At 36.3% G+C, this 25,529-nt stretch overlaps 4 protein-coding genes across 7 annotated transcripts; 2 read left to right on the top strand and 2 right to left on the bottom strand.

Annotated features, from left to right (window-relative positions):
* Window positions 1-2,030: 2,030 nt before the first annotated feature.
* On the bottom strand, window positions 2,031-9,528 carry LOC127934317 (histone-lysine N-methyltransferase KMT5B). Of its 3 annotated transcripts, none has more exons than XM_052531612.1 (10): window positions 9,207-9,528; window positions 8,023-8,347; window positions 7,785-7,932; window positions 7,531-7,696; window positions 6,018-6,127; window positions 5,773-5,939; window positions 5,648-5,667; window positions 5,416-5,552; window positions 4,571-4,770; window positions 2,031-4,482 (listed from the first exon to the last, which is right to left on the bottom strand). In XM_052531612.1, exons 2-10 carry the CDS (start codon window positions 8,174-8,176, stop codon window positions 3,152-3,154), a joined length of 2,433 nt encoding a protein of 810 aa, XP_052387572.1. In that variant the 5' UTR covers window positions 8,177-8,347; window positions 9,207-9,528; the 3' UTR covers window positions 2,031-3,151. The 3 variants fall into 3 exon arrangements, with proteins under 3 accessions (XP_052387572.1, XP_052387573.1, XP_052387574.1); XM_052531613.1 differs by lacking the exon at window positions 9,207-9,528 and adding an exon at window positions 9,087-9,175; XM_052531614.1 differs by lacking the exon at window positions 9,207-9,528 and adding an exon at window positions 8,508-8,930.
* A 32-nt stretch (window positions 9,529-9,560) lies between these two features.
* Window positions 9,561-12,919, top strand: LOC127934318 (uncharacterized). Of its 2 annotated transcripts, none has more exons than XM_052531617.1 (2): window positions 9,561-9,662; window positions 11,425-12,919. In XM_052531617.1, exon 2 carries the CDS (start codon window positions 11,498-11,500, stop codon window positions 12,620-12,622), a length of 1,125 nt encoding a protein of 374 aa, XP_052387577.1. In that variant the 5' UTR covers window positions 9,561-9,662; window positions 11,425-11,497; the 3' UTR covers window positions 12,623-12,919. The 2 variants fall into 2 exon arrangements, with proteins under 2 accessions (XP_052387577.1, XP_052387576.1); XM_052531616.1 differs by lacking the exon at window positions 9,561-9,662 and adding an exon at window positions 10,206-11,065.
* Window positions 12,920-14,677: 1,758 nt separating this feature from the next.
* On the top strand, window positions 14,678-21,845 carry LOC127934766 (aminopeptidase N-like). The gene is made up of 20 exons (XM_052532350.1): window positions 14,678-15,356; window positions 15,611-15,750; window positions 15,933-16,072; window positions 16,175-16,295; window positions 16,700-16,854; window positions 17,176-17,283; window positions 17,451-17,594; window positions 17,728-17,793; window positions 18,071-18,136; window positions 18,223-18,356; window positions 18,561-18,643; window positions 18,790-18,926; window positions 19,547-19,602; window positions 19,697-19,844; window positions 19,932-20,020; window positions 20,093-20,197; window positions 20,294-20,461; window positions 20,548-20,688; window positions 21,054-21,135; window positions 21,263-21,845. The coding sequence occupies exons 1-20, from the start codon at window positions 14,752-14,754 to the stop codon at window positions 21,410-21,412; spliced, it is 2,838 nt and encodes a 945-aa protein (XP_052388310.1). The 5' UTR covers window positions 14,678-14,751; the 3' UTR covers window positions 21,413-21,845.
* Window positions 21,846-21,938: 93 nt separating this feature from the next.
* LOC127934769 (arpin) lies at window positions 21,939-25,262 on the bottom strand. The gene is made up of 6 exons (XM_052532353.1): window positions 25,068-25,262; window positions 24,653-24,728; window positions 23,948-24,080; window positions 23,448-23,654; window positions 23,213-23,376; window positions 21,939-22,972 (listed from the first exon to the last, which is right to left on the bottom strand). The coding sequence occupies exons 1-6, from the start codon at window positions 25,157-25,159 to the stop codon at window positions 22,964-22,966; spliced, it is 681 nt and encodes a 226-aa protein (XP_052388313.1). The 5' UTR covers window positions 25,160-25,262; the 3' UTR covers window positions 21,939-22,963.
* Window positions 25,263-25,529: the final 267 nt, after the last annotated feature.

Raw genomic sequence — 25,529 nt, 5'->3', positions numbered from 1 at the left:
GTTGCATCCAGTGGGAACATAATTACTGATTATAATGACTTATGCTGTCTTTTTACGCGTTGCATATCGCGCCATGTAAACATAAAATCATGTCTGCATCTGTGATGGGAGAAACAAAAAATAAGCTTTACTCAACATTGCTCAAAACTTGGGTTTAAGTCATCAGTGGCAAATCATTTACATATGAAAACGTACTTACAGACTCTGAGTCCGAAGTGCTAGACTGTCCTTGCAAAGTAGGAATTGCCTAGTATGCCTACAAAACTACAACTGCAAAGTGTGATTCATCACGCTCTTTTTGTTTACCATTAGCGCATGCTGATTCAGCATACAGTCTGCATACATGTCTACCCAGGTTTATCAGATCCATGTTGCACAGTGTGATTTGCAATGATCTTATAGCATTGCTAAAAATCATGCCATGTGTATAAGGAAATCCAGACACAAATTGCATCTGTTTAGTAGGATATGTACATTATATAATATATCTTCTTAAAAAGGTTTGACTCATATTACTACTATTTATTTATTTATTTTTATTAGGCCTATATGGGTTAATTGCAAAAATAATAATTTTCTTGATTAGCCTATTTGGTTTAATAGAATAATGAATGTACTCAAAGTGGTTAGTCAAGTTTGTTGCATGTTTTGTTAGTGCAGAAGAAGATTCCATCCCTAAATTCTTTTTTTAGGTTTAGGACAGGGGGTGAGGGGGCTGGTGGTTTAGACGTGTCGTTTCACACGTTTCAGGTCTGTGCGATCATTCCTCTGGGTCAGACTACAGTTCCGAACAGTAGTCCTCTGTAGTCACATGACCCTGACGGGAACCTAATGTATTAGTCATGATGAACACGTGTGGACAACACTGTCCCACAAACATTTAATTATAAATAAAACGGCAACTAAAACGCAATCCTGTTAACCTAAAATAGTGGTTACATTTTAAAAGGGTTCGTGTAGTTCGTGTATCTCCACAAGTAACGCACACAAATCGTCAAAAATACTAAGAAACTAGTGAGAAGCCGCCTTGCTTAGGTTGGTGTTTTGTGGTGCATAGAAGGAAAGAGATGCTGTCTGTGCGATTTTATTTTGCAAGACCACAAAAACTACACGTGAATCAGTGAGACGAAAGTGAAAAGAAAAACTTTACGTTTTCAAATATAATCTATAATCATACCTCAACAAAATAATGGAAAATTATTATAAATTAGGAAGAAATAAAATTGCTAGATTTCATTAATCAGCATAAAAAGTTTCAACATTTAAATAAGTTATATCTTAAGGAATTAAAAATATTGTACATATACAACCAGCTATCTAATACAAAGAAAAATGACACGCCAGGTGCCCCTATTCCTCTGTCAATCATAAGGCTTTTCAAACTGTTCCTGAAGCCTGAATGAGGCGTTAGATAAGGAAGATAATAAATACAAAATGTAAAATGTAAAGTCCCCAGGACATGGATTGACAATCACTGGAATAACCTATTCATTGGGCCTGAGGGAGAGAGAGCCACCAATTAAAAATTTGTTCCAGGCTATGGGAATAATGCGATGACCTAAATGATGCTCAAACTTTAGATGAGATTTAATATAATCAGTGGCTGGTGACACTTTATTGCACTTTGCATGCCAAGCAGAAGTTTCAGAAAATAAGCAGTATTGAAAATAATTTCAGCAATACTAACACTAATTAACCACAACTGCCCTTATTTATGTCATTTTATGTAAGAAAAAAAAAAGCCTAAACTTCTACACATTCCCCACCCTTTGCATGCTTGTTTTATTGTAATTCAGATTTTTCTATCAATTAAAAAGTTCATAATAAACATTCAAAAGGTAGAACTGACCCTAAATAATGAGGATACCAATTTTGTGGTCCTCTTGGCTCCAACAAAATTTCACCATATTTAAATCCTTTCTGTAGCTGTATTTGTGCAGAAAATCTAGACAATTATAACAATTGAGCATGGTAACCTGCAACTACACATAAACTACAAATACATCTAATAATGACATCAGACAAGCAAATATCTTGAAAATGAGTTTTATAGTTTTCAAGTACTTAAAACAGTTAAATAAAAACAAGTCCCAGAATATACAGAGTGAACAGTATGCCCCCAGATTATGTATACATCCTACATTGTTACTGTCATGATGCTCTTAAGAGTCAGTTTGTAAGCTTGAGACCATAGGAGTTTTGTGATCAATAGGATAAGAAGCTGATGACTTCTTAAAAGCCCGCGGATGGCAAACCTTTGACACTACAGAATGTAAAGAATATAATGAAAGAAAAGATAGAAAAAGGTACAAATAAAAATAGCCTAATATGGCAGCTGCCTACTTATAAGATCAACAATGGAAACACAAACAACCGATTTTTTCATTTTTATAATTTTTAGGCAGAGCACAAAATGCACATGAAGTCAATCAATAATGTACTGAATACCACAATGACCATGATTCAGGAAAAGATTCTTGATTGAGGTTTCAGTACAATTTATCTCTTGAGGACTTTTATCTGTATTACACACTTCTCTATGGATTCCAAGGTCACACAAAAAGGGTCTGACGTTCACAGAATAATAATTCAATCGTCCAATATCTTAATGGACCAGCACCAGGCCACCACAATGAGCACCACGGCCTTCCATGGCCAAAAAATCGGACACATGAATATTTTAATACAAAAGAAGTGGAGAGATCTGCATAAATTTGAGCTCCTCTGCACATTGTTTACTCAACAATTCCCTTTATCCAGATCAAGCTGAGGAGAGACACACACATGATTCTTGTGCATGGGAACGCTGTTGTCGAAATATGAAGTGTCAACCTTTTGAGGTGAAACCATGCATATGCTTCCCATAAGTGAATTAACATCTTGCAAACAAAGCAGAGGGTTTATGGAATAAAACAGTCAAGCTGGACAATGATAACAAATATCTGCACATTATCAGACTTGAATAGAATTCATACGTAACCTGTACACTTTCTACAATATTTATATTCATAGTAAGGAAACAATAAAGAAGTGCTATCACTAAAAAGTAAAGAAAGATATTTCGCCATGATTTAATTGTACATTTGCATTTTCTATTTAAATTACATATGTTCAAAAGGAACATGATTGAAACAATGGATATTTACACAGCTTATGCATTGAGTCTGAGGGACTGGTCTTCTCGTCGTCTGGAGGAAATGTCAATGTCTATGGAATCTTTGCCCACGATGAGACGCAGGCGTTTTGCTGGTGGGAGCGGGATGAAATCATCCTCGTTATCGAAGTAGTCCTCTTCTTCGTCCTCAGAGGACAGCGATTCCACTTCCATGTTCTGACCTACCTGAGCACCTGCCTTGTGATCCAGAACATCCCCCGCTTCGCGCTTCATGATGCCCAAGGTGACGTCCTCTGGGTAAGGGTGATGCAAACCCGTGCTGTCTTCCTCCCGTTTCAGCTGGATCTTGAGTTTGGTGGAGCTGCTGTGGGAGCCGTGGCTGAAGCCGTTGTTCAGTTTGGCCACGTATGAGCTGCTTCGGTCCTTCTCGTGCTCTTTGCTGAACTTGATGCTGATTTTGGACGAGCTGGAGGAGTTGGTCTCTCTGGCATCATTCTTACTGCTGCTGCTGTCTCGACGCCGGCGTAGTGTTATCTTGGGGATGCCTGAGTTGTTCTGCAGAATCAGCTGAGCGTCGTAGCGTGTGATCTGTCGTTTCTTCTTGCTCTTGCCTCGGCGCAGGGCCTTGCTGCTTTTAGTCGAGCCATTGTAGTGCTGGTGGCGGTCTGGCAGGCCGAGTACTACCTTCCCACAATCTGCTACATCTGCAGCCCGAACCGCGTGCCGCAGGTCAGGCAATCCCTCCTGGAGGAAAGCCTCCCCGTAGGAGCCGGAGTCTTCATGTTTTATCGTCCTCCGGCGTCTAGGACACATCCCTTTCTTAGGACAGCTGGTCTCCAAACTAGGGGTGTTCATCTGGTGCCCTGGTGTCACAGGGATGAGCTCTCCAGGCTCCGACTTGATGACTACACCCGGGCTAGACAGCTGACTTGATGCCTGCGTGCCATCAGCCACATGAGCACCGAGAGAGGTCCTTGTGGACCTACGAGTTCTGTAAGGGCAAAGTATGCTGTCCTTGCATGGGGAAGCACCCTTCGAAGAGCTCGGACTGTTTTCTGATGGGCGCGCTAAGCTACCTTTGCCCCCAGAGCTGCGTCTGTCTGTCTCTCGTCTGGAGGGCTCCTTGAGATTCCCACTAGCACTCACTCGGCTAGAAGATTTCGTCCATGCGCCTCGACATCGTCGTCTTCCTTTAGGCAAACGCTGTGTGGGCTTTGAATTAAGTCTCTTTGGTAAACTTGAAATATCCGCTTGACTTCGTTTAGAGGATGAGGTAGAAGAAGGAGTGCTTGACAGAGTTTGCCTTGTTACAGCTTTAGCTTCTCCGTGCTTTTTGACACAGGACTGTGAAGTCCTCTTACGTAATGCTGGAAAAAAAATGAAAGGAAGAGAAATGGTGAGCTGGAGCTGTAACAGCATTATTAATATCAAGGTCTAGTGTTACAGGTCTCTCACATGTTTGTACAGTGGTTGGTTCCTGAGAGTCTGCCTCTGCATTGGAGCTGACAGACTGGCTGTCAGAGTTCCTGCAACTTTCTCCCAGCTTCTTCAGTCTGTTCAGACGCTTGTCTGTCTCTCTGAGGCCATACTTGCTATTGATCACTGGAGTCTCCACAGGCAACCCTGCTTTCGACTTAAAAGCTCCAGTTCCACGTCTGCCAAAACGCAACATTTTTTTGTTGTTGTTACATTTAGTAAACAGACATTTAGAGCAAATATGTATAAATTAATAATAAAATACAAGTTTCATTTTAAAATTAAACCCTGAATGATCAAGTTTAATATATATTTTATATTAAATATTACATTTAATATTTGAAGCAAATAAATTAATATTAAATATAATATGAAATTACAAATGAATATGAAGGATGATACATTTATTATAAAGAATACTTGTTTAAATATTACATTAAAAATTACATTATATTAGTCAATATAATTCCATACTACTAAAATTTAAATATTTATAGAGAATATGAATAAACAAAGAGTAATGTTACATATAAATGTTATACTTAAATATTAAACAATATTAATATGTTAGTACTTAAATATTACATTTAATGTTTAAATTAAAAATTATATTAATTTTAATTCAATTAAATAGGCTAAACATTTAAATGCAATACTTAAATATTCAGAACAAATTCATGTTTTAACTACTACTTAAGCATTTTTTCAGTAGAACTGCATAAAGTAGCCATTTATAAATCTTCCAATACAAAATGTTGTTATATTCATTCATTCCTAACTGCAGAAAGAAGCATGAGAATCTATAGGCATGCAGCATATGATACCTTTCACAAGTATAGCATTCACAGAATTCATTGTTTTCTCCAAAGAATCCATCTCCATAGTAACAAGAGATCTCTTCCCCCGGTTCAATGTCCCGCAAAACCTTCACACAGGCGGTATCTCGCCCTGTTGACACAAACTGGAACAAACAGCACACGTTAGTAAAATGTAATTTCCAGTTTCTCGTTTAATTTTCATCTTATAGAAAGCAGGGTCTTGCCTCTTTGAACTTACTTTGCAATTTGGCCGGCAATCTGTAAAAACAATAAACACCTTACATTTAATACAAAAAGATCACGCAGTATAATTGCATAATTTACAGATCAGGTCTGACTAATTAAAATCGAAAAGACAAATACCGTGGTTAATAAAAGCTGCAGGTCCGAGCCAGAGTTGCGCGCAGTTTTTGCGTGTAGAGTACATGACACTGAAATCATTCTCTCCATGTCGAAGCAACATCCTCTCTTCACTGGGAGACAGCTCAGCGATGCAGCCCACAAGATGTTCGATTTTATCATTCCTCTTCCTGTAACGTGCACAGTAAATAAGTACACGATGAAAATGAGAAGTTGATTATTTGATTACATAAAGAACGTTAACTCACCAATCTTTTGTTGCAACAATTTTGGCTCCGTTTTGCTCAGAGGAGTAGCGATTGCAAGGAAGGATCTCAAAGCCGCTGTCTGAAGCAAACATGCGAAGGTAAACAAACACCTACCATGACATGAGAGGGAAAAAATATAGTATGTAAACATTACATTGCATAAATAACATATGTTTCCAAAAACAGTAAAATATGAAGTATTTATATTAAAGTACATTTGATATTAATGTTGTAGCAGATAATAATATTAAACGTATATTTAAATATCACATTTAGTATTTACATGTATAATCCATTTGAATTTATTTTTTATTATAAACAAATCAATTAAATAAACATTTAAATGTGACATTAAAATATTAATATTTCTGTATTTGGAGCAAACATTTATATGTGACCAGTGCAAAATGAGTGAGAATAAGAAATTTTTCAAAAGTTTTTTTTTTAGTTTTTATTTTTTTAAGTCTGCAAAGTTGATTATTAAGCCAGAATGAGAGCATAGTTCCTAGCCATATCTGCCTAGAAAATCACAACTTTTCATTTTCCATCAGTCTTAGTACACGATGTAACTACATAAGTGTCAAGTTTTAAAAAAGGCAAAATATAGAAACTCTTGACATATTTGAGCTAACGGTCTATGCTAAGCTAAAAGTGCTACTGCCATACCTCGGCTGAATAGATTCGCAAGGGTACTACAATGATCAAGGTCTAGAAACGTAGCAAAGAGATCTGTAAAATAATCCATGTGACATCAGACACCATCATTTTACAAGGCTACGAGAATACTTTTAGTGCAAAAAAAAAAACCTTTATTCAACAATTCCTCTTGCTACGTTTCTAGACCTTGATCGTGGTATTACCCTTGCTTTCTATGGGAGAGTCAGAGAGCTCTCAGATTCCACCAACATATCTTAATTTGTGTTCCGAAGATAAAGAGAGGTCTTACAGGTTTTGAACGACATGAGGGTGAGTAAATAATAACAGAATTTTCATTTTTGGGTGAACTATCCCTTTAAGACACAAGCGATTATGTTTGAGTAAATACTTAAATACTGTAATTCTGTGTACATGTATATATTTATCAGTATTGTGCACAATCAGAAGTGCCTTTATGTACATGCTTTGGATGACACTCAGCATGATAAGAGAGCAGAAAAAAGATACTCCTCCGAGAAAACGTACAAATAAAAGTAATTAAACATCTAAAATTATTATTTGGAGCACTGGTACTGCTAGATGAGGGCTTAATGAACTCAGTTTTGTGAAAACCTCAATCGACATTTCTGACTTTTTATTTTTGCCTGTAGCTCAAAATTAGCCTGTGCGAATTCCTACTAATTTTGCCAGCACGGGTTACATATACAAATAGTAAAATTTTAAATAAATATTAATTTTTAACATCTTAATATTTAATACTATGCATTTAATTTACATTACTATAAATATGCCAGGACATGAGAGAAAAAACATGTCGGTCATCATGAACGGAGTTCTTTCAATATGTATGATTTACATGCGCTTTGAAGAGCTTTTCCTGGGACTTCGTCTTGTTGAGAAAGTGATGTCTCGTCCAGTCGCCAGCAGTCAAAGCCTGAAAAGCTTTTTCCAGGTTGTCATGCTTCTTAAAAAGCTCGATCACTTCCCTCAGCTCCCCTTGTCGACCTTTAATTAGCCGAAACCTAAAAAGGAGCATCACGTTAACGTGAAAGACAAGCTTCCTGACTGCAGACACTGAGAATTTGAATTCACCAAACAAGAAACACAAACCTGGTGTTCATCTTGTGGGTCTGGAAGCCAAGGTAAGGATCCAGGATCAAACTGGTGCTCAGATCATCATATTCACACAGCTCTTTGGCAGTCATTCCAGATGAGGGGGCATGGCGCCTTTCTGCCTCCGGGGGCGCCCCACCACAACCTGTTAGAGGATTCAGCATGAATAACCATTGAGAACAGGACTTAGATGCTGTATTAATAGTTGAAGAGGTTGGTTTTGCAAGGAACTTACGTCGACTGCATCTTCTAGCACTCGGGGAGCCCTTGCTTTGACGAAGATGGGCTCTCTGTGTGTTTTGCAGCCTGGACTTGCTTACGGGCTGATTACTGGAGAACTTGCTGCCATGTCTCCTGCCATTCAGCACCATGTTCTTGGTTTCTCCCATCTACTTCATACCAACTGGCGGTCTGGGGAAGGCGCATTGAGCTTCTGTGTGCTTCTGAGAAACCATTCAACAAGGAGACAGCAGAAACCACTGGGATGAAGCTTGATCTGTGTCTTATCTGCCAGGATACTCCAATGCAAACTTCACTTGTTTCTTTTGATGTTACTTCACCTACATAAAATATGAAATCATTATATTATGCTTATCAACGTATAAATGTATTTGATCAATGTTCGTAATTCGAACACAATTTCAACAAGCATATTAGTAGCTGAATTCATGATTAGCATGCAGTGAATTTGAAAAAAAAGTGTTGCAAGACGTTTATTACTTTTCAAATATTCTCGAGTATAGAGCGCAACCCCCTGGATGCTATTGGAAATAACAAAAGCTGCCTTCAATTAAACTACAAACCTTGAATTCACAATCAATATTGTATTGCAAATAATACAACATTGACCAATATTTCATAAAATTAATCTTACACATAAAATATGTTTGATAACTAACATTGGCAGACCTATCCACTGTAGCTAAAACACTCCCGTGTAAACGACGGTGTATTTAAATCCCAACACAAACCACATTTAAGTATATGCCCCAAAATTACTGTTTTACTACAACTAAATGCAATGGTGATATAATACAATGCCTTTAAATTGTTTCTGCGACGAGTTAGTTCGCTTAATGTGTGGCTAACAGTCTAAAATAGCAGTTAAAGTAAACATTCGATGAACGCTAACAAGGTTAGCATCGAGCTAACAAAACAATGAGACTCGCCGAACCGGCAGAACAAATACATCTGAAACGGAGTTCCTGACGTATTTCCAGCATTGTAGTAATACATACAAGAGCATGATCGTACCCCACACATTTTATTTATGTGAATATTGTTTTTAAAGATACTGACATTAACCGAAAATGATTATCAAACTAGGCCTAAGGTGCAAATTGCTAGGCGACACCCGGAAAAGCCCTGAGCAAGGTGGGATCTCGGTTAGCATATCCACGCAGTACTCCAAATACTCACTTTATTCTTTTCCGCGTTGAGGTTTGCCCATCACCAAAGTCCAATGCAGTCCAAAAATGACATATTGCCAAAAACTGACCGAAAATATTACATTAAAATTCAAGATGGCGGCCGTTTCCAGATCAACAGAGACGACAGGATAACCGAGCCGCCTCAGAAAGAAATAGACCCAAAATGTTTTAATTATCGGCGCTAATTTGACGCTGGCTTCTTCTTTCTACACCCCAAACTGTCCACATAATACCGTCGCACAAAGAAACGGTGACTGGATGTTGACCAAGCGCTATAAACGCCTCGACAAACTCAGATGTATACAAAGACAGCGTTGTTGTATTACCCCTTTAAATGTGCACTTGCGGATCAGTGCGCGCGTGTTTCCGTGGAGCAGCAACTGCATCCCACCGACTCTCACAAATATACACTTTAAATGGAACAGTGGAAGAACTAAGTATTTTCGTGAGCACGTAGAGAAATGGTACCATAATCAGCTACAATAACTGTATTATTATTATTTTCCCCTGAAGTGTGTGTGTGTTGTGTGTGTGTGTGTGTGTATATATATATATATATATAATGTTATATATATATATATATATATATATATATATATATATATATATATATATATATATATATATATATATGTATATATATATATATATATATATATATATATGTATATATATATATATATATTCTGTGTTTTATGCAGATACTCACAACTAACTTATTAGTAGTATTGAAAATATACTGATTATTGTGCCACACGTCTGATGTTGTGATTCATAACGTTTTGAGAGTGGAGCACTGAAAAGTCTCTTTCAGGCATGACCTTTTAACATTATATTTACTTAAAAATATAAACAGAGAACAGTTAAGAAAAACAAAAAGACAAGTCAACATGCATAGGTCTACATCAGCACACTATAAAAAGTGAAAAGTGTTAAGGTTACACATAAAATAGACTATTTGGATCAGATTCATTAAAAACGTATTAAACAGGCATGTGCCTACATGTGGCTTTACTGTAACGATCATAGCACGGAGGTACAGCGAGATGGTGTAAACCGTATATTAGGTGGTTTACAAATGTATTTTTTTTTTTTTGATCAGTGGTTTTAAACGAGTTTATTTAATTGAACTGTTTGAAAGAACCGATTCGTCGAAATGATTCATCATTCCCATCACCAGTCTGTGTGATGTATCGTTACGTTACCAGATTACACGCTGTAAAACATTTTGATATGATTTTCATTAATAATTTCAATCAGCATGAAATATTCGTTAAATACATGTAGAAATCTGACAAAAAGATACCACTGCCGCTATAAGGAACTAATGACCGCAGAAATCGAAAAGCATGTTAAGCCTGTCCTCGGATCAGTTTTTTCCGTTTGAATCCTGTTTAAACGAGCAGCAGAACGTCCTCAGAGCTGTTCCCGGATCAGCCATAAACACCCAAGGCTGCAGGCAGCACGCACACTGATGATGTCATTCGCCGAGAACAACAACAGTCTCTCACAGGGATTCTTAGCGGCTTAGTTTGCTCTAAAATGCTGATTAATTCTCTCTAATTAAAACGCCTTTTTGAATTAGGAGCCCAGTCAGACCATCACGATAGTTTGACTTAAAGTATTGCACTGAGCGAACTTTAGAACAGAAGATGTTTCACAGCTATCGCTAAAAGATGTCAGGCCGCGGTGACAAGCTAACGACGCGCCACTAGCTGTCTGTGCAAGTTTGACAAAAAATTACACGTCTTTTTTTTTTTTTTTTTTACGAGCTTTTCTGAGCGAAGTGCTACAGTGTTTGCGAATAATATTAACTTGACATCTCAGAAATCTGCTAGTATGTTAAAGGTAAGTTATCATAGGTGTTTCCATATTGTTTACTAATTCAAGTGAAAATAGATAAATTGCACACTCATTTACTTAGTCGTTAAAATGTTTTATTACTAAATATGTTTTATGCATAAGATGTTTTTTGTTGCACACGATAAATGATACTTCATTTAAAAAAAATCGAATCGAATAGACATTTAAATGTTTAGTACTGCATTTGTTTTATACATTTACTGTTGAGATTCCCGTGTCTTGTTTCACATGACAAACAACATTTTGTTTTGATATGTAAACAAAACTTAATCCAGTTCAAAACCGGTGTGAAAGATTTCCATACTGCTGAGATGCACATAATAAATGACTTTATTTTCTGAAAGGTTCAGTTAAACGTCCCTCAGTGAGAGCAAGACAAAAGGATGATCTTGAAGAGTTAACCAAGCACTGACAAACATGCCTCAACGGAAGAGAGCCCTTGTTCCCATTAATGCAAGGAGAAGGGTTAAAGCTGATGAAGATTACTTCCCTTTCAACTCTCTACCGGTGGAATGTCAACTCCATGTGCTCTCATTCCTCAGCGAAGTGGACAAATGCAACTCTGCCCTTGTGTGTGCGAGCTGGAGCTGCTTAGTGCGCTCTGGGAAGCTCTGGAGAGTTGCAGACTATTCCCGCCGTGGGGTGTTTAATCTGGGCCAGGAGGGTCTGCTCGTCTCCAACAGAGAGTTTGAGCGCTGGAAAGCTTGGGTTCACCATTACACACATCATCTTATATCCCGTGGGGCTAGTTTGCTTACTCTGAAGGCCAGTTTTGATCTAGGGGACCAGTGCAATAAATGGGGCGAGCTCCTGTCACATCTTCTAGAGAACGTGCATTGCCGGGATCTCAGTCATTTAGACTTGAACTGGACATTTACGCTGCTGGAACCTCTCGACCTCCGTGTCCACACCAGTTCTAGTTCTCATCAAGAGAATATTACCAAGATGGACCAGGTCAACAACTTTCACATTCTCCTAGCCAGGCTCGTCCACAGCTGTCCCAGGATTTCCAAAATGCGCCTGCACTTCGACTGGTCCGAAACATCCGTTGCGCTGATCACTCAGTTCCAACACCTCCGTATCTTAGAATTGAAGTACTTTTGGGTATTCAAAGGGGTCAGTCCAAACACTTTACAGCTGCTGGCAAAATCGCTGCCTAATCTAAAATCCCTAACGCTCCATGTTCTTGTTCCGCTGCGAAATCTAGGCATCTCGTACACCCTTGAATCCCTTTCTCTCGAGTTCCTTGATGTGTCACCCAGTCGAGGTCTGGTCTTCTCCTGCCTCAACCTCCCGGCGCTGCGAGAGCTACGGGCGAAAAAGATAGTTCGGGGCATTACTCTGGACCGTCGGACTCGACTACAGATACAGAGCCGATGGCCCTGCTTGTATCAGGTCTTACGTGAAGGGACACCTAAACTTCAGGCCCTTAACAATGAAAGACTCCTTCCCAGCTGGAAAGAGCAAAGTTACAGAGAGCTGACATCAATCCTCCAGCAGTCTTGCTACTGTCTTCAGCATTTAGACAGCTGGCTTTGGTGAAGTTGAGACTTTTACAGACAATTACAGGCAACACATAATGGCCGAAATAAGCACAGCCACATCCTGAAGTAAACCATGTTGGACAATTCGAAGGACCAAAAATAGAATCAGATAACACACTTCTGCTGATCCTTTCAATATGTCCAGATTCTTAACTATACAATCATGCCTCAAGAGTTTTAGCTTGTGTTCTGGCTGGAGTGTGTGCATTTTTTAGGAGCTTAAGTGAATTCAGGAAAAGTGTTATATTGTGCAAAGAGGAGAATAAAGCGGATTGCGGCAGGGGAGTGTGGATCACTTTGACAAGAACTTTAATTCCTCAAAATATTTCAGTCCTTGTGTGTTTCAGTAGGAATCAACAAAACAATTGTTGCCTTTATTTTGTGTGCATTTTTGTCTTGAAATAATTTTTATTTCAATGTTTTCAGCTTTCCATGACCACAAGTTATGACATTCTTGATAATCTATATTTGAGACAATACAGACAACTTTTTTATTTTCCGGTAATTGAATTGTAATCTTTCTTTCATAAACTGGAATTTAAATAGAAGGATTACAATTTTTATCAAGCCTAGGATTGTTATTTTGAAGTATTTTCACATGATTGAAAATATGCATTGTGTTGCATCTTCATGTTTATCCATATTTGGGGCAAATGTCTCATAATTAAAAGGACCGTTACTGAGTTTAGGGCTTTCTAAAGAATTAATAAGAGTAAAACTTAAACTGATAATCCATTCTTGACATTATGAGGTAGCAACTGACCAATGAATAAGCATAGATTGACTGAGATCAGATACTTCGCAGTCATGCCAAGCATTTAACCAATGTAATATAAACTTTAAACACAGTGTCTTTCATGATGTCTGTGATCTCTGGAGTATTTTATGAAATGAAAATATTGCCTTTAGCCTTAAAAACCAATAGATCAATCATATAATTTATTTTTTATGTGCATAGAAGGGTTTTTATTAATAATAGTTTTTTTTTCCTTTGTAAACAACTCAATGGATGAAAATGTGATTAGCATTATCTCATGCTCGTCCACAGGATGGCACCATACCCTTTTCTTTTTTAGCTGTGTTCCTTTCTTGCCGCCCGTAAAAACAGCAGTGTGAAGTGATAAATGAATTCTGTGTACTGGCTGGAATTGAAACCGCTACAATAAATCCATATGATTTCACTAAATAAGGTTTTTTTGTTTTATGTATTCAAACTTAGTGCTACAAAATGGTCCACTGTCTCTAAGGTTCCCTCCCATCAATGTTAATATTTGTAGGTTCATTTAAGATAATTCTGAAATGTTATGTAGTCATTTCAGTTTCAAAGAGGCAGATTCGATTTGGTTTGATTTCTTTTTTGTTTTTATATTTTGGAATGTAAAGGGTGAAAGTTTTAATAGTCTGTCTATTCTAAAAAGTAGATTCCACAGGACATTTGTTAATTTTAATAAGACAAAAAAAAAAAAAGTTTGAATGAAGGGGCAGGTGTTAAAAAAAAAATAAGCAGGAGAGCCCCCTCCTCCAACTCTTAAGAAAACACACTAGAAGTTTCCCTCGAAAACACTGATATAGTACTACAGAAGGTTCAGAAACCAGCTACTTAACCAGTCAGGTGATTCTGGAAAAGTTTCTTGGCAGCAGCACACTGCTCTCACCTGACAAGGTCTCAAACAGCTGGATGTCTCTTCCCTGAGGTCTGAAGTTCTCTGGCAGAACATAAGATGGACTCAAGAAGATCAGCATGGGTTTACTCTAGCTGGTTCCAGTGATTAAAAAATTGACATTTACATCTGATGCATCACCTTTCTCAACATCTAAGCTTTCTTTTCTTTTTCTTTTTCATTTTGTTTTTATTTCTGACCTTGAACTACATAATCGATATAAAAAATGGATGTGGGGCAGAGTGCGAAGGGACACAATACATGTGAAAGACCATTATATTTGTTTGTTTCTGGCTCATCCACGCTAGTTAATGTGTAATCTTGGAATGCGCTCTTCTAGGCGTGTTCTATGTGCTTGACGCCTTTATCAATACATATATTGTCAAGATCTGCGAGAGAGTTTAAAAACTTACAGCAAGTTCTCCTAGCTCAGTTCATTCTTGGAGGTTCCTCAAAAAGATCAGAAATGGCCAAAGGATCTTGCATGTCCAAGTCCTTGGCTGTCGGCATTGGGGTCCTCACAGTATCTTCTGTTAGTGGTTTAGTGTTGATGGCTGTGATGTACCAAATTCAAATAGAGAAGTTTCCTCCAGTGAGTCCACCGACTCCAACTAAACCGGGTATTCCAACAGGACCTCCGACTCTCAGACTTCCTGACTATTTGATTCCTGAGAGCTACAAAGTCTTCATCCAACCGTACCTTTACGCAGCGATAAATAACAACTACACAAACCAATCCTTCGTTTTCACCGGGAACTCAACTGTTAGAGTAAAGTCTATGGCAGTCTCCGAGACCATCTATCTTCATGTTCACGACCTAAACGTGACGACTGTGGAAGTGACAAAATCGGATTCAAATGAGAAATTATCAGTGAAAGGATATACAATTTTTCAAAATGAAACTAATTTCCTTAAAATCGAATTAGCGAAAAAAATCTCTGGAAATGGGACCTACTATGATATTTTCACCAAATTCGAAGGGGAACTTCTTGAAAACTTGGCTGGGTTTTATGTAAGCTGGTACACGAAGAAGATAAAAGCTGAGGATGATGAGGAGGAGGATCAGGAGAGGTAAAGACTCTGTACATTATATTAGAAAGTGTAGAAAATGTAGTTTCTTTTAATAGAAACATCTTGTATGGACAAGTATATATACAGTGTGTGTATATTCATATATACTCATATGTATATAGTTTATATATTACATTTTTGTATTTCAAATGTTGCTTTTCAAATATGTTTTCAGTTCATTTAAGACAGGAACTTCGAACATAATTGCTGTTGTTCATTTTTATTTACTGTTTTGCATAAAAATGTCTCCACAGACTCCTCGCCACCAGTCTGCTGCAACCCACAGATGCCAGGAAAGTTTTCCCGTGCTTTGATGAGCCAGCGCTGAAGGCTGTGTTTGATATTACTATTATCCACAGACCTGGCACTATTGCCCTGTCCAATGAAATAGGAGGTTAGGATCCTTAGTAGTACTGCACTGATCTCACTGTACTGATAATAATGAAAAATTATATAGATATATAGTCCTCCTGTCTCTAATACGGATAACAATAAATCAAATCAACTGTTGCAAAGGCCTTTAAAAAATCAAGCGAATATTGTTCAATATAACTTCAATTTTTGTTTTATCATTAGGGGCACATAAGATCGAAATAGATGGAGAAGAATGGATTGTGACTGCATTTGAGGAGACCCCCATAATGTCAACTTATCTGTTGGCTTTTACTGTATCGGATTTTACGTATAAATCAAAACCTTCCAGTACTAACATAAATGTATGTTTCTTAAATTTTTAAGTTAATTTTTTTATTTAAGCCACTCGAGTGTCTGCTTTTTATTTATTTATTAACATTTCAAAAATGATATGTATTTCCAAGATACATGCTCGGAAGGATGCTATTGATGCCGGCCATGCTGACTATGCAATTGAATTAACAGAGAAGATTCTGAAATACTACGAAGAGATTTTTGATTTGAAATACCCACTTAAAAAAATAGGTCAGTCAACGGAAAGGAACTGCATTCACTGTTTCAATGTGGATTATTTTAATTGCATGCATTAATATGTGTGGAAGAAGTTTAACACTTATTTACATTTATTCACTCTCAAATTGTTCCAAACATGTATGACTTCAGTTTTAGAAAAAAATATTTTACTATTATTATTATTTAAATGGGGTCCAAGGTTGTTTGGGAGTCCTCTGATTTTGATTCATGGACAAATGCATTCTTCAAAATATAATATTTTGTGTTTCACAAATAAAAAATAAAAAAGGCAGGTTTGGAACAACATGAATTTTTTTGTGTGAGCTGTCCTAAATTGAACAGATACAATACAACTACAATGGGAGCATTCAAACTCAAAGTTTATAAGACCACATGCTGAATTTGTTTTCTTACAGACCAGATTGCTTTGCCAGACATCAGTGGTGGAGCTATGGAAAACTGGGGTTTCATTTCATATCAGGAGTCAGGTCTGTTATATGATAAAGAAAGCGCATCGACATTTGATCAAGAGCGCGTGGCCACTATGATCGCTCATGAATTAGCACATCAGGTAAGCATCTCCATTTATTTAAGAACATGATGTATAACATAACAAAACAAAGATATTAACCGCTCCAACAAAACGAGAATAATGTACCATTTTAACTGACCAAGTAAATAATGAAATTGTAAGAAAATGATATAGGAAGCACTTTCCTTTTTTCACGTGTTGATTAGCCTGTTTAGTTTGCTCTCCTATAGCATGATAGTTCATTGTGTTTTATTATAAGCATTTTTTTTGCTGTAAGTCTACAGAACATTAGATCATCCACTAGAACCCCTAAATAAGTCTTTAACTAAATCATCTTTTCACACCTGTGTTTGATTTCAGTGGTTTGGAAACCTTGTTACCATGCGCTGGTGGAATGATCTTTGGCTGAATGAAGGATTTGCGACATACATGTCATACATTGGGGTGGAAAATGTTGGCTGGGACTTAGTATGTTTTTGTTTTATTTTAGAACAATGATTTAACAGTAAACCCAGGGTTAATTCTGTCTTTCATTCTTTCTCATTTGTGGACAGCTACAATGGCCATAAGTTCATTAAATAAAAACTCTGCATCCCTCCACCTCCTCTGATGATATGATTGATTTGTGTTTTCAGAGAGATCTAATCGTTCTCAGAGAAATCCAGACCGCCTTTCAAGTGGATTCCTTAAACTCTTCCCATCCTCTCAGCTTGCAAGAAAATTATATTCAAACTTCCACTGAGATCATAGACCTTTTTGATGACATCACCTACAGGAAGGTTGGCATTAATACATGCAATCCTGCATGTTGATGAGCATACTTTACAAAAATGTTAGAATATAATATATTTTATAAAGTGATCTTTTATTATTATTATTATAAGAAACCTCCAAGCTCTGTTCATTCTTTAGGGTGCTGCTGTGTTGAGAATGCTGGCCACATTCATAACCGAGGACGCATTTATGAAAGGAATCAAGGTAAAGCGAAATGGGGGGAAATGCATATATAATAATTGATATTTTTTAATAATATTGAAGTTGCTCATTTTAATACCCAACTCAACTACATTATATATACATATTTTAAATATGTAAAAAATATTGTATTTATTTTTTATAACTCTCATTATACCTTTCATGGTATAATATGGCTTCCATAACAATTTATGTTTTTATGTGTTATAATATTTTCTGTATTTATGAAGATTTTAAGGTATGGTTATGACTGCATAATTACAAACTGTATGTATTTTAGACGTATCTTAACAAGTTCCAGTACAAAAACACTGTGTACAAAGATCTTTGGAGCTGCTTGCGAGAGGTAAATTAAGAACCTATGTACCTTATTTTCAAGCTGAAATGATATGATATGAGAAGATAATGTCAAATATTTCCCACAATGATCAGGAGACAAAAGAAAATGTGGAAGCCTTCATGAGCACATGGATTGAGCAAGTGGGGTATCCAGTAATCACCATTATTACCCAGACAGGGGAGACTTCTCAAGAACAGTTTTTACTAAAGCAAACAGGGGGCCATGAGTGAGTTTCAAAAATCAAATTGTGGTTTACATTAGCATACATACAATTGTATAATATTTACTGAATCATTTATGAAACATGGTACATAGCAGTGGATTTAAACTACAATCAAACGCCAAATGAATCATATTAAGTAGCCTAGCTTTCTTACCCAAATTGCTTTTTATTGATTCATTCAAATATTGTTAATTTGCTTCCTAACAGTATTCCATGGCAAGTTGACATCAGATACATTAAGGCTACTGATTCCGGGGTGAAAAACGATTTACTGAGAGTTAAAGGTCCAGGTAAGGAACAGATAAACATCAAAGCATCATTTCAAATTATACAAAAAAAAAAAAAAAAACTTGGCAAAACAACAAGCATAAATCTGCAGTAACTTTTTTTGTTTTTTGTGATTAACTGCTTCTCATTCCTGAATTCTTCTTTACAGTCCGAAGGCCGCACTTTGAACTTAAAGACAAAGATGAGTGGCTTCTCGCAAATGTCAATTGCACTGGCTTTTTCCGTGTCAACTACGATGAAGAAAACTGGAATAAGCTTCGTATGCAACTTGAAAGAAATCATCATGTAAGTATCTTTGAAGAAAGTTTTGTTACTAGTATCCTGCCTCTGTCACTATATGATGTCAGCATTCTACCGCGTCATTTTAAAACAAATTCAACACATAACATCATAATAATAAATCCAAAATATAATTTTCTCCACTTTCCTGCAACACTGCAGTTTTAAATGTGTGCTCTTTTAATTCAGCTACCAGTATTCTGTTGGTCACAACTGGACTTCAAATGATTAGAATTCTGGAACGCAGCCAAATGCGAAACTTTTTCACACAAGCTTGTGTTTGCTTCTCTGCTGCATTGGCAGGTGTATGAATAGAAATCAGTAGAACGAAAAGTATAGTAACCTCTCCATAAGTGGAGAAGAACGAAAAAGAACAGTCACATTCTAATACGTTTTAGTTTTAAATAACAAGTGGATTTTTGATGCCAAGAGGCCAAAAAGCACAATCTCCCTCAATATCTAGAGTGAAATTAAACACAGTACCAATTTTGCAGTCCCCGGGTATACTATGTTCATGTTCTTGCGTGAAGTAGGTTTGATCATTTACTGAAAATATTTTAAATCCAAGCCCGAGAATACTGATGTGATCAAAAGTGGCTTAATCTATGTTATTGATCTCTCTTTAGGTCATTCCCCTCATCAACCGAGGGCAACTAATTGATGATGCTTTTAATGTTGCAAGGTAAAAAAAATTTGATTGGCCAATGTTGTAAAGAATTATTTGGCTTGCTTTTATTTTATTTTTTTCTGCATTTCAACTGATTACTTCTATATAGGGGTCATCGCCTCAACATCACAATTGCATTGAGTCTAACCAAGTACCTGATCAATGACACTGAGTATATTCCATGGGAGTCAGCACTGAAAAACCTGGATCATTTAATCCTTATGTTTGATCGCTCTGAGGTCTATGGTCCAATAATGGTGAGCATAAAAGAAATAGTTTTGTGAATGTGCATAACATAGTGAAAATTGTGATACTCACCATTGACTGTACAATTCTATGGCTAGAAATACCTACGCAAGCTAATCACACCACTATATGAGCACTTTGAGAATTCCACAATAAATGGAACCATTCCTGAGAAACACACTGACCAGTAAGCAACACTTGTGTCTTGCTTTATGTATATATTTTTGGACATCTAGCAATAATTTATTTCTTCCCTCAGGTATAACCAGGTAAATGCGATTTCAGTAGCCTGCAGCAATGGCCTTCCTGAGTGCATAGATAATGCTAAGAATCTATTCAAAGATTATAGAAACGGCACAAATAAGTGAGTTGCGCCTTAAAGATAAAATGAAATGATTGTCAATAACAGTTCTACAAGATGCATAAATTATATTGACTTGAATGATCTTTTTACATTTAGCATTCATCCAAATTTGAGGAGAGCAATCTACTGCAGTGCAATAGCTTCTGGGGATGAGTATGATTGGGAATTTGCTTGGAAAGAATACCAAAGAGCCACAGTCACGACAGAGAAAGACAAACTAAGATACGCCTTATCATGTACCAAAGAAATCTGGCTGCTGAACAGGTCAGCGCAGAGCAATGAGCTTTATACCATCTCATCCGCCCATTTTGTTTACTTCATACTGACCACTGAGGTTTGTAATACTACAGATATCTTCAGTACACGCTTGACCCCTCAAAGATAAGGAAGATGGATTTGGTTTCTACCATAAACTACATTGCCAAAAACGTCGCTGGCCAGCCCCTCGCTTGGGATTTTGTCCGTGGCCATTGGTCCTACCTCACCCAAGAGTAAGTTTTGATTTTAACATTTATTTGAATTCAGTGAATGGAAACTAGAGAGGTCAATGCCATCAACCTGAACTTCTTGTGCGAAATACTCATTCAGCAAACACGAGGATGTTCAGTTGTCTTTGACTTGAAACCAATCATAAATTGTGAAATGTAAATCTTGTAAACTCCTGCAGGAATATTTACAGCAATGAGGAAGTTATATCACACACTTAACATAAAAGAAACAAAGATCAGGAGCAGTTTGGGGACCAAAGGCTGCCTTCAGCTATAAATGAATGACAGTCCGAATTGTCTTAAAGGCTTTATAACATAAGTTACCAGAAATATATGGGCATGTGACTAACGATCATCTCCATTGACAGGTATGGAGTGGGAGTCATATCTTTAGGCAGTCTGTTAGATGCCGTGACAAAAAGGTTCTCCACGGACGTTGAACTTGACGAGGTGCTTACTCTCTCATTCTTTAGTTATTACAGAGGGATGGTAAAGTGTAATAGTAGACAACTTCTCAATCTGTAATTGTGTTTCCACCACTGATCTTACACAAACATTCCAAATTGTCTCTACACAGCTGAAGCAGTTTCAGAGGGAGCAAGAAGAGGCTGATCAGGCCCTTGCAGCTCGAGCTTTGGAGCAGGTCATTGAAAGGACAGAGGCAAATATTAAGTGGGTGAAAGAAAACAAGCAGATTGTTAAGGAATGGTTCATGGGAGAGCTGTAGGATCTTTTAGTTTTTTTGTAGGCCAAGCACAATTAGAGTATAGGCAGTGGAGCCAATACAATCACAAACAGATGTAAAGGCATTCCACAATAAAGGCAACCCCCTCTTATGGTTCGGAGATGGTTTCGAACAAAAGATGACTTTCACTGGAGAATTATTCAAGCTTTAGAAGAGAATAACAAAGAATGTGCAATTTTAAAATGGCTACATAACACATTCCCTATGCTATGTTGAGTAGCTAATGCCAAATCTATTGCGTATACTAGAAAAAAGGCCAAGAATGAATGTTAAGGGCAGCTTTATTGCCTTTACTATGATTTAGTTGATATTAGTGACTCTGTTTACAGTGAGGAAATCACATCTAAGCACATTCGGAAAGCACTGTATGTCTATTGTTATAGTTTAATCTTATTAAAATACATATTTAAAAATATTAGCTTGATTTTCATATTACATTTTATAAAACCACAGCCATCATTTTGATCAATGTGATTGGTTGAAAGGTTGAAGATAAAATGACAAAGGATGTGATGTGTGTTTTTATTAGACTTATTGTTTTTATTGAAGGCAAACATCTAAATCTTTAAATAAAGTGCATTCTTTTTACACAACTGTATTATTTTTTACATTTTGGGGTGCATTCATACTCCAATAGATCTATGATGTTATGAGATTAGATATTTTATATCTATATTAGACATTTAAATTGTACATGGTCATTTCCTCTTAGTTTTACATTTAGAGAACCTTTGCTCTCATTAAAAAAAAAAGAAATGTAATCTTCAGCATGTCTCAAACAAAATATACATTTTTATACTGAACACAATAATGTTGTGATATCTAAATTCAGTTGTAGCCTTTAATACTACTGGTTTAACAATAATGCCACTAATTGGCTATAATTTTAATATTGTTGGATTTCTAAATATGATATTGTAGAACTGTTTTCAGTTTACAGTGCTTGATGATCTTAAAGGGATAGTTCACCCAACAATAAAAATACTGTCCCTCATGTCATTCCAAATCCGCAAGACACAAATTAAGATATTTTTGATGAAAACCGAGAGCTTTCTGACCCTGCATAGAAAGCAACAAAACTATCACATTCAAGGCTCAGAAAATCAATAAGGACATAGTAAAGATTGTCCATGTGACATCAGTGGTTCAATCTTAATTTTACGAAGCTAGGAGAATCCGAGGAATGCACACATGGACTATTGTAACATTTTGATGATCTTTTCTCGTATTTCATTAAAAATTCTTACAAAAGTCTCAGGGGTTTGGAACAACATGAGGGTGAGTAAGTGATGACAAAACTTTCATTTTTGGGTGAATTATCACTTTAAGGATATCTCCTTAATATACACAATATACTTAAAAGCAAATTAAAATACATAAGTCTTTATTTTAAAATGGTACTTTTGCGACTTTTATGATATTTTCATGTGATAACATATGAATACTGACCATGTGGTCTTGTTTTGTGGCGTAAATACACATTTGGTAGACAGATAATGCACTATGATGCACGGTGAAGCTCAAGGGTGTCGTTCAGTCATCCTGAAATGAAGATCCCACACAACACAAAACAGATGTTACAAGTTTGCACAATGAAACTCCGACAAATCCTTCACCTGATCACGGTGTTATTTTCTCTTCATCTTAAACCTCTTGATGACAGAATAACAGGAAATGGTTAAAAGATTACACATCTGTTCATAATAAATCCATTTCCAAAACCAATTCTTTATGTAGTCAGAGCAAAACAGAAAATTTCTTCAACTGGGCAGATAATCTTACCCATTCTTCATCGTCTGCTCCCTCACACTGACCGCCGCTCTTCCCCTTATTTTCCTGATCTGCTTTGTTAGCCAGTATTTTCTCTGTCCACGATGCTCCAGCGTTCTCATCTCCTGCAAAATTGCACTTCGTCACAGTACCACCATCCAGTTTGGCGAAGGAAACTAGACAGAACAGCACATGCAGCCATCTTGATTTATCCAGAAGTATATACTATTTTCAGAACTGTACTTACAAATAAAGGGCCCGTCTCCTTTTGTTTTAAGGCGGATTTCTCGGCCTGGCTCGAGCTCGGTTCTGTCCATCTCTGCTTCTGAGATCCAGAATGCGAAGGCCTGACTAGGACAATGTTTTGCTGTTACTTTAACCAGCTGGTCCTTATTCACAATGTCACTCAGCTGGCGTTCATTTAGACAATCTGTTTCACCCTTAGCCTCCACTTCTGCAATGACAAACAAACCAACACAACATGCATGTAATAGTCTGCTTCAATACATCAAGACATTTTTGTTAAATCAGCATTTACAAAATTATACATTTACTTATTAGAGTTTATTCAAGTTGTTATTATTGCATGGTATAACTGAATGCTGTCAGAACAGGTTGGCATTAAAAAGCACACACACACACACACACACACACACACACACACACACACACACACACACAAAACACTTGCCATGTCAAAACCAAATGGATTTTCAGTTTAAATAAATGTACTTCATGGTTACTCACTGAAGGAAGACATCAGGTATCCTGTGTTGACCTTCCTGGTATCACTGAAGTTAGGTTCAATTTCATTTCCTTTTGAATCATATTTTCTGCGATGTATTCTGCTTGGCTTGATGTACAATACATTGTAGCGCTCCTGAAATTTACACAAATTAAGTTTTTAATAATAATGATATCCCAAACTTATGTTTTTAATATATATATATATATATATATATATATATATATATATATATATAAATATCAACAACAAAACGATTGTTGAATTACTAAGTGTCTTTTAAAACATTATTAATTAAGATCTTTGTCTTTTTATGAGAATAAAGTAATATTGGGTTTGGTGATTTATATATTTTACACTGATGAAAAAAATACAGAAAACATTGTAAAACATTATTACAATAAAAACGGTATATTATACTATATAATAAAAAGTAATTTATTCCTGTAATGGCAAAGCAGATTTTTCAGTAGCCATTACTCCAGTCTTCAGTGTCACATGATGCTTCAGAAATCATGTGTGTGTGTGTGTATATATATATATATATATATATATATATATATATATATATATATATATATATATATATATATATATATATATATATATATATATTATTAACAACCTTAATTTTCTGACCCCAGACTTTTGAAAGTTAGTCTAGATTATTGATTTATTAATTGAGGAAGAGTTTTAAGTTCTCTAACCTTTCTGTTGTTCACATCTGTTATGACATGGCGTGACATATCCACGACCGCCCCCTCTAAAATGACACCATGACCACTGGAAATTAAAAAATATAAATAAAACACGATGCAGGAACCAAGGAGAAAACAATAGCTACAATAAAAGTACAATGACAGTCATAAATTCCGACAGAACGCCATAGTCATATTTGCTATTATAAAACTATGGTAACTTTTTAACCAACGCTGCCATACAGAAACTTGACGAAATATTCTTAATAAGCACATCAAGTATTAATATACTTAATTTATTGTATTTGTACAATATTAATTGTAACTCGACTACGGCATTTATGGTTATCCATGTACACGGGAGAAGAAAACCAGATTGTGCACTCGATGTCGACTTCGAGGCAGCTACACATCAAAGCATTACCTCTGGTGAACTAAAGGATCCCATGTGGAGGACAATTTCTCATTATGGACAGGTTTGTTTAATAACGCAGAGTTGTCATAAATGCGACTCATCTTCAGCCGATGATTTGGATTTCGTCGAGGTCGAAAGCTCTGCTACTTCCTGCTTACGTCATCATGAATGCTGCGTACTTCGCAAATGTTGCTACTATCTATCTATCTATCTATCTATCTATCTATCAATATATGTATATATATATATATATATATATATATATATATATATATATATATATATATATATATATATATATATATATATATATATATATATATATATATATATATACAGTTTCTCTTTCAAGAAGATATTAATATCTATATTAAATCTTCGCCTACCTCATGTAACAAAAACTCTGAATGTTCAGTTTTTGGTGTTTTTATATAACTTTTATGTTTTTTTTTTTCAGTTGTTTATCTATTT

The sequence above is a fragment of the Carassius gibelio genome, chromosome A18, assembly GCF_023724105.1.
Source record: "Carassius gibelio isolate Cgi1373 ecotype wild population from Czech Republic chromosome A18, carGib1.2-hapl.c, whole genome shotgun sequence".
Classification (NCBI taxonomy): domain Eukaryota; kingdom Metazoa; phylum Chordata; class Actinopteri; order Cypriniformes; family Cyprinidae; genus Carassius; species Carassius gibelio.
This window is presented reverse-complemented; position numbering and strand designations above follow the sequence as displayed.

What these genes read in the sequence shown, in the direction of transcription:
- LOC127934317 (XM_052531612.1), bottom strand. Translation starts at nt 8,176, where the DNA reads ATGGGAGAAACCAAGAACATGGTGCTGAATGGCAGGAGACATGGCAGC. An exon ending in ATTGCCGGCCAAATTGCAAA is followed by an intron (nt 5,553 to 5,647) that starts GTAAGTTCAAAG and finishes TGTTTGTTCCAG; the next exon opens with TTTGTGTCAACAGGGCGAGA. An exon ending in GAATGCTATACTTGTGAAAG is followed by an intron (nt 4,771 to 5,415) that starts GTATCATATGCT and finishes GCGTTTTGGCAG; the next exon opens with ACGTGGAACTGGAGCTTTTA.
- LOC127934318 (XM_052531617.1), top strand. Translation starts at nt 11,498, where the DNA reads ATGCCTCAACGGAAGAGAGCCCTTGTTCCCATTAATGCAAGGAGAAGG.
- LOC127934766 (XM_052532350.1), top strand. Translation starts at nt 14,752, where the DNA reads ATGGCCAAAGGATCTTGCATGTCCAAGTCCTTGGCTGTCGGCATTGGG. An exon ending in ACTGAGAGTTAAAGGTCCAG is followed by an intron (nt 18,644 to 18,789) that starts GTAAGGAACAGA and finishes TCTTCTTTACAG; the next exon opens with TCCGAAGGCCGCACTTTGAA. An exon ending in CGGACGTTGAACTTGACGAG is followed by an intron (nt 21,136 to 21,262) that starts GTGCTTACTCTC and finishes GTCTCTACACAG; the next exon opens with CTGAAGCAGTTTCAGAGGGA.
- LOC127934769 (XM_052532353.1), bottom strand. Translation starts at nt 25,159, where the DNA reads ATGAGTCGCATTTATGACAACTCTGCGTTATTAAACAAACCTGTCCAT. An exon ending in GATCCTTTAGTTCACCAGAG is followed by an intron (nt 24,729 to 25,067) that starts GTAATGCTTTGA and finishes TTTAATTTCCAG; the next exon opens with TGGTCATGGTGTCATTTTAG. An exon ending in CAGATGTGAACAACAGAAAG is followed by an intron (nt 24,081 to 24,652) that starts GTTAGAGAACTT and finishes TGTAAATTTCAG; the next exon opens with GAGCGCTACAATGTATTGTA.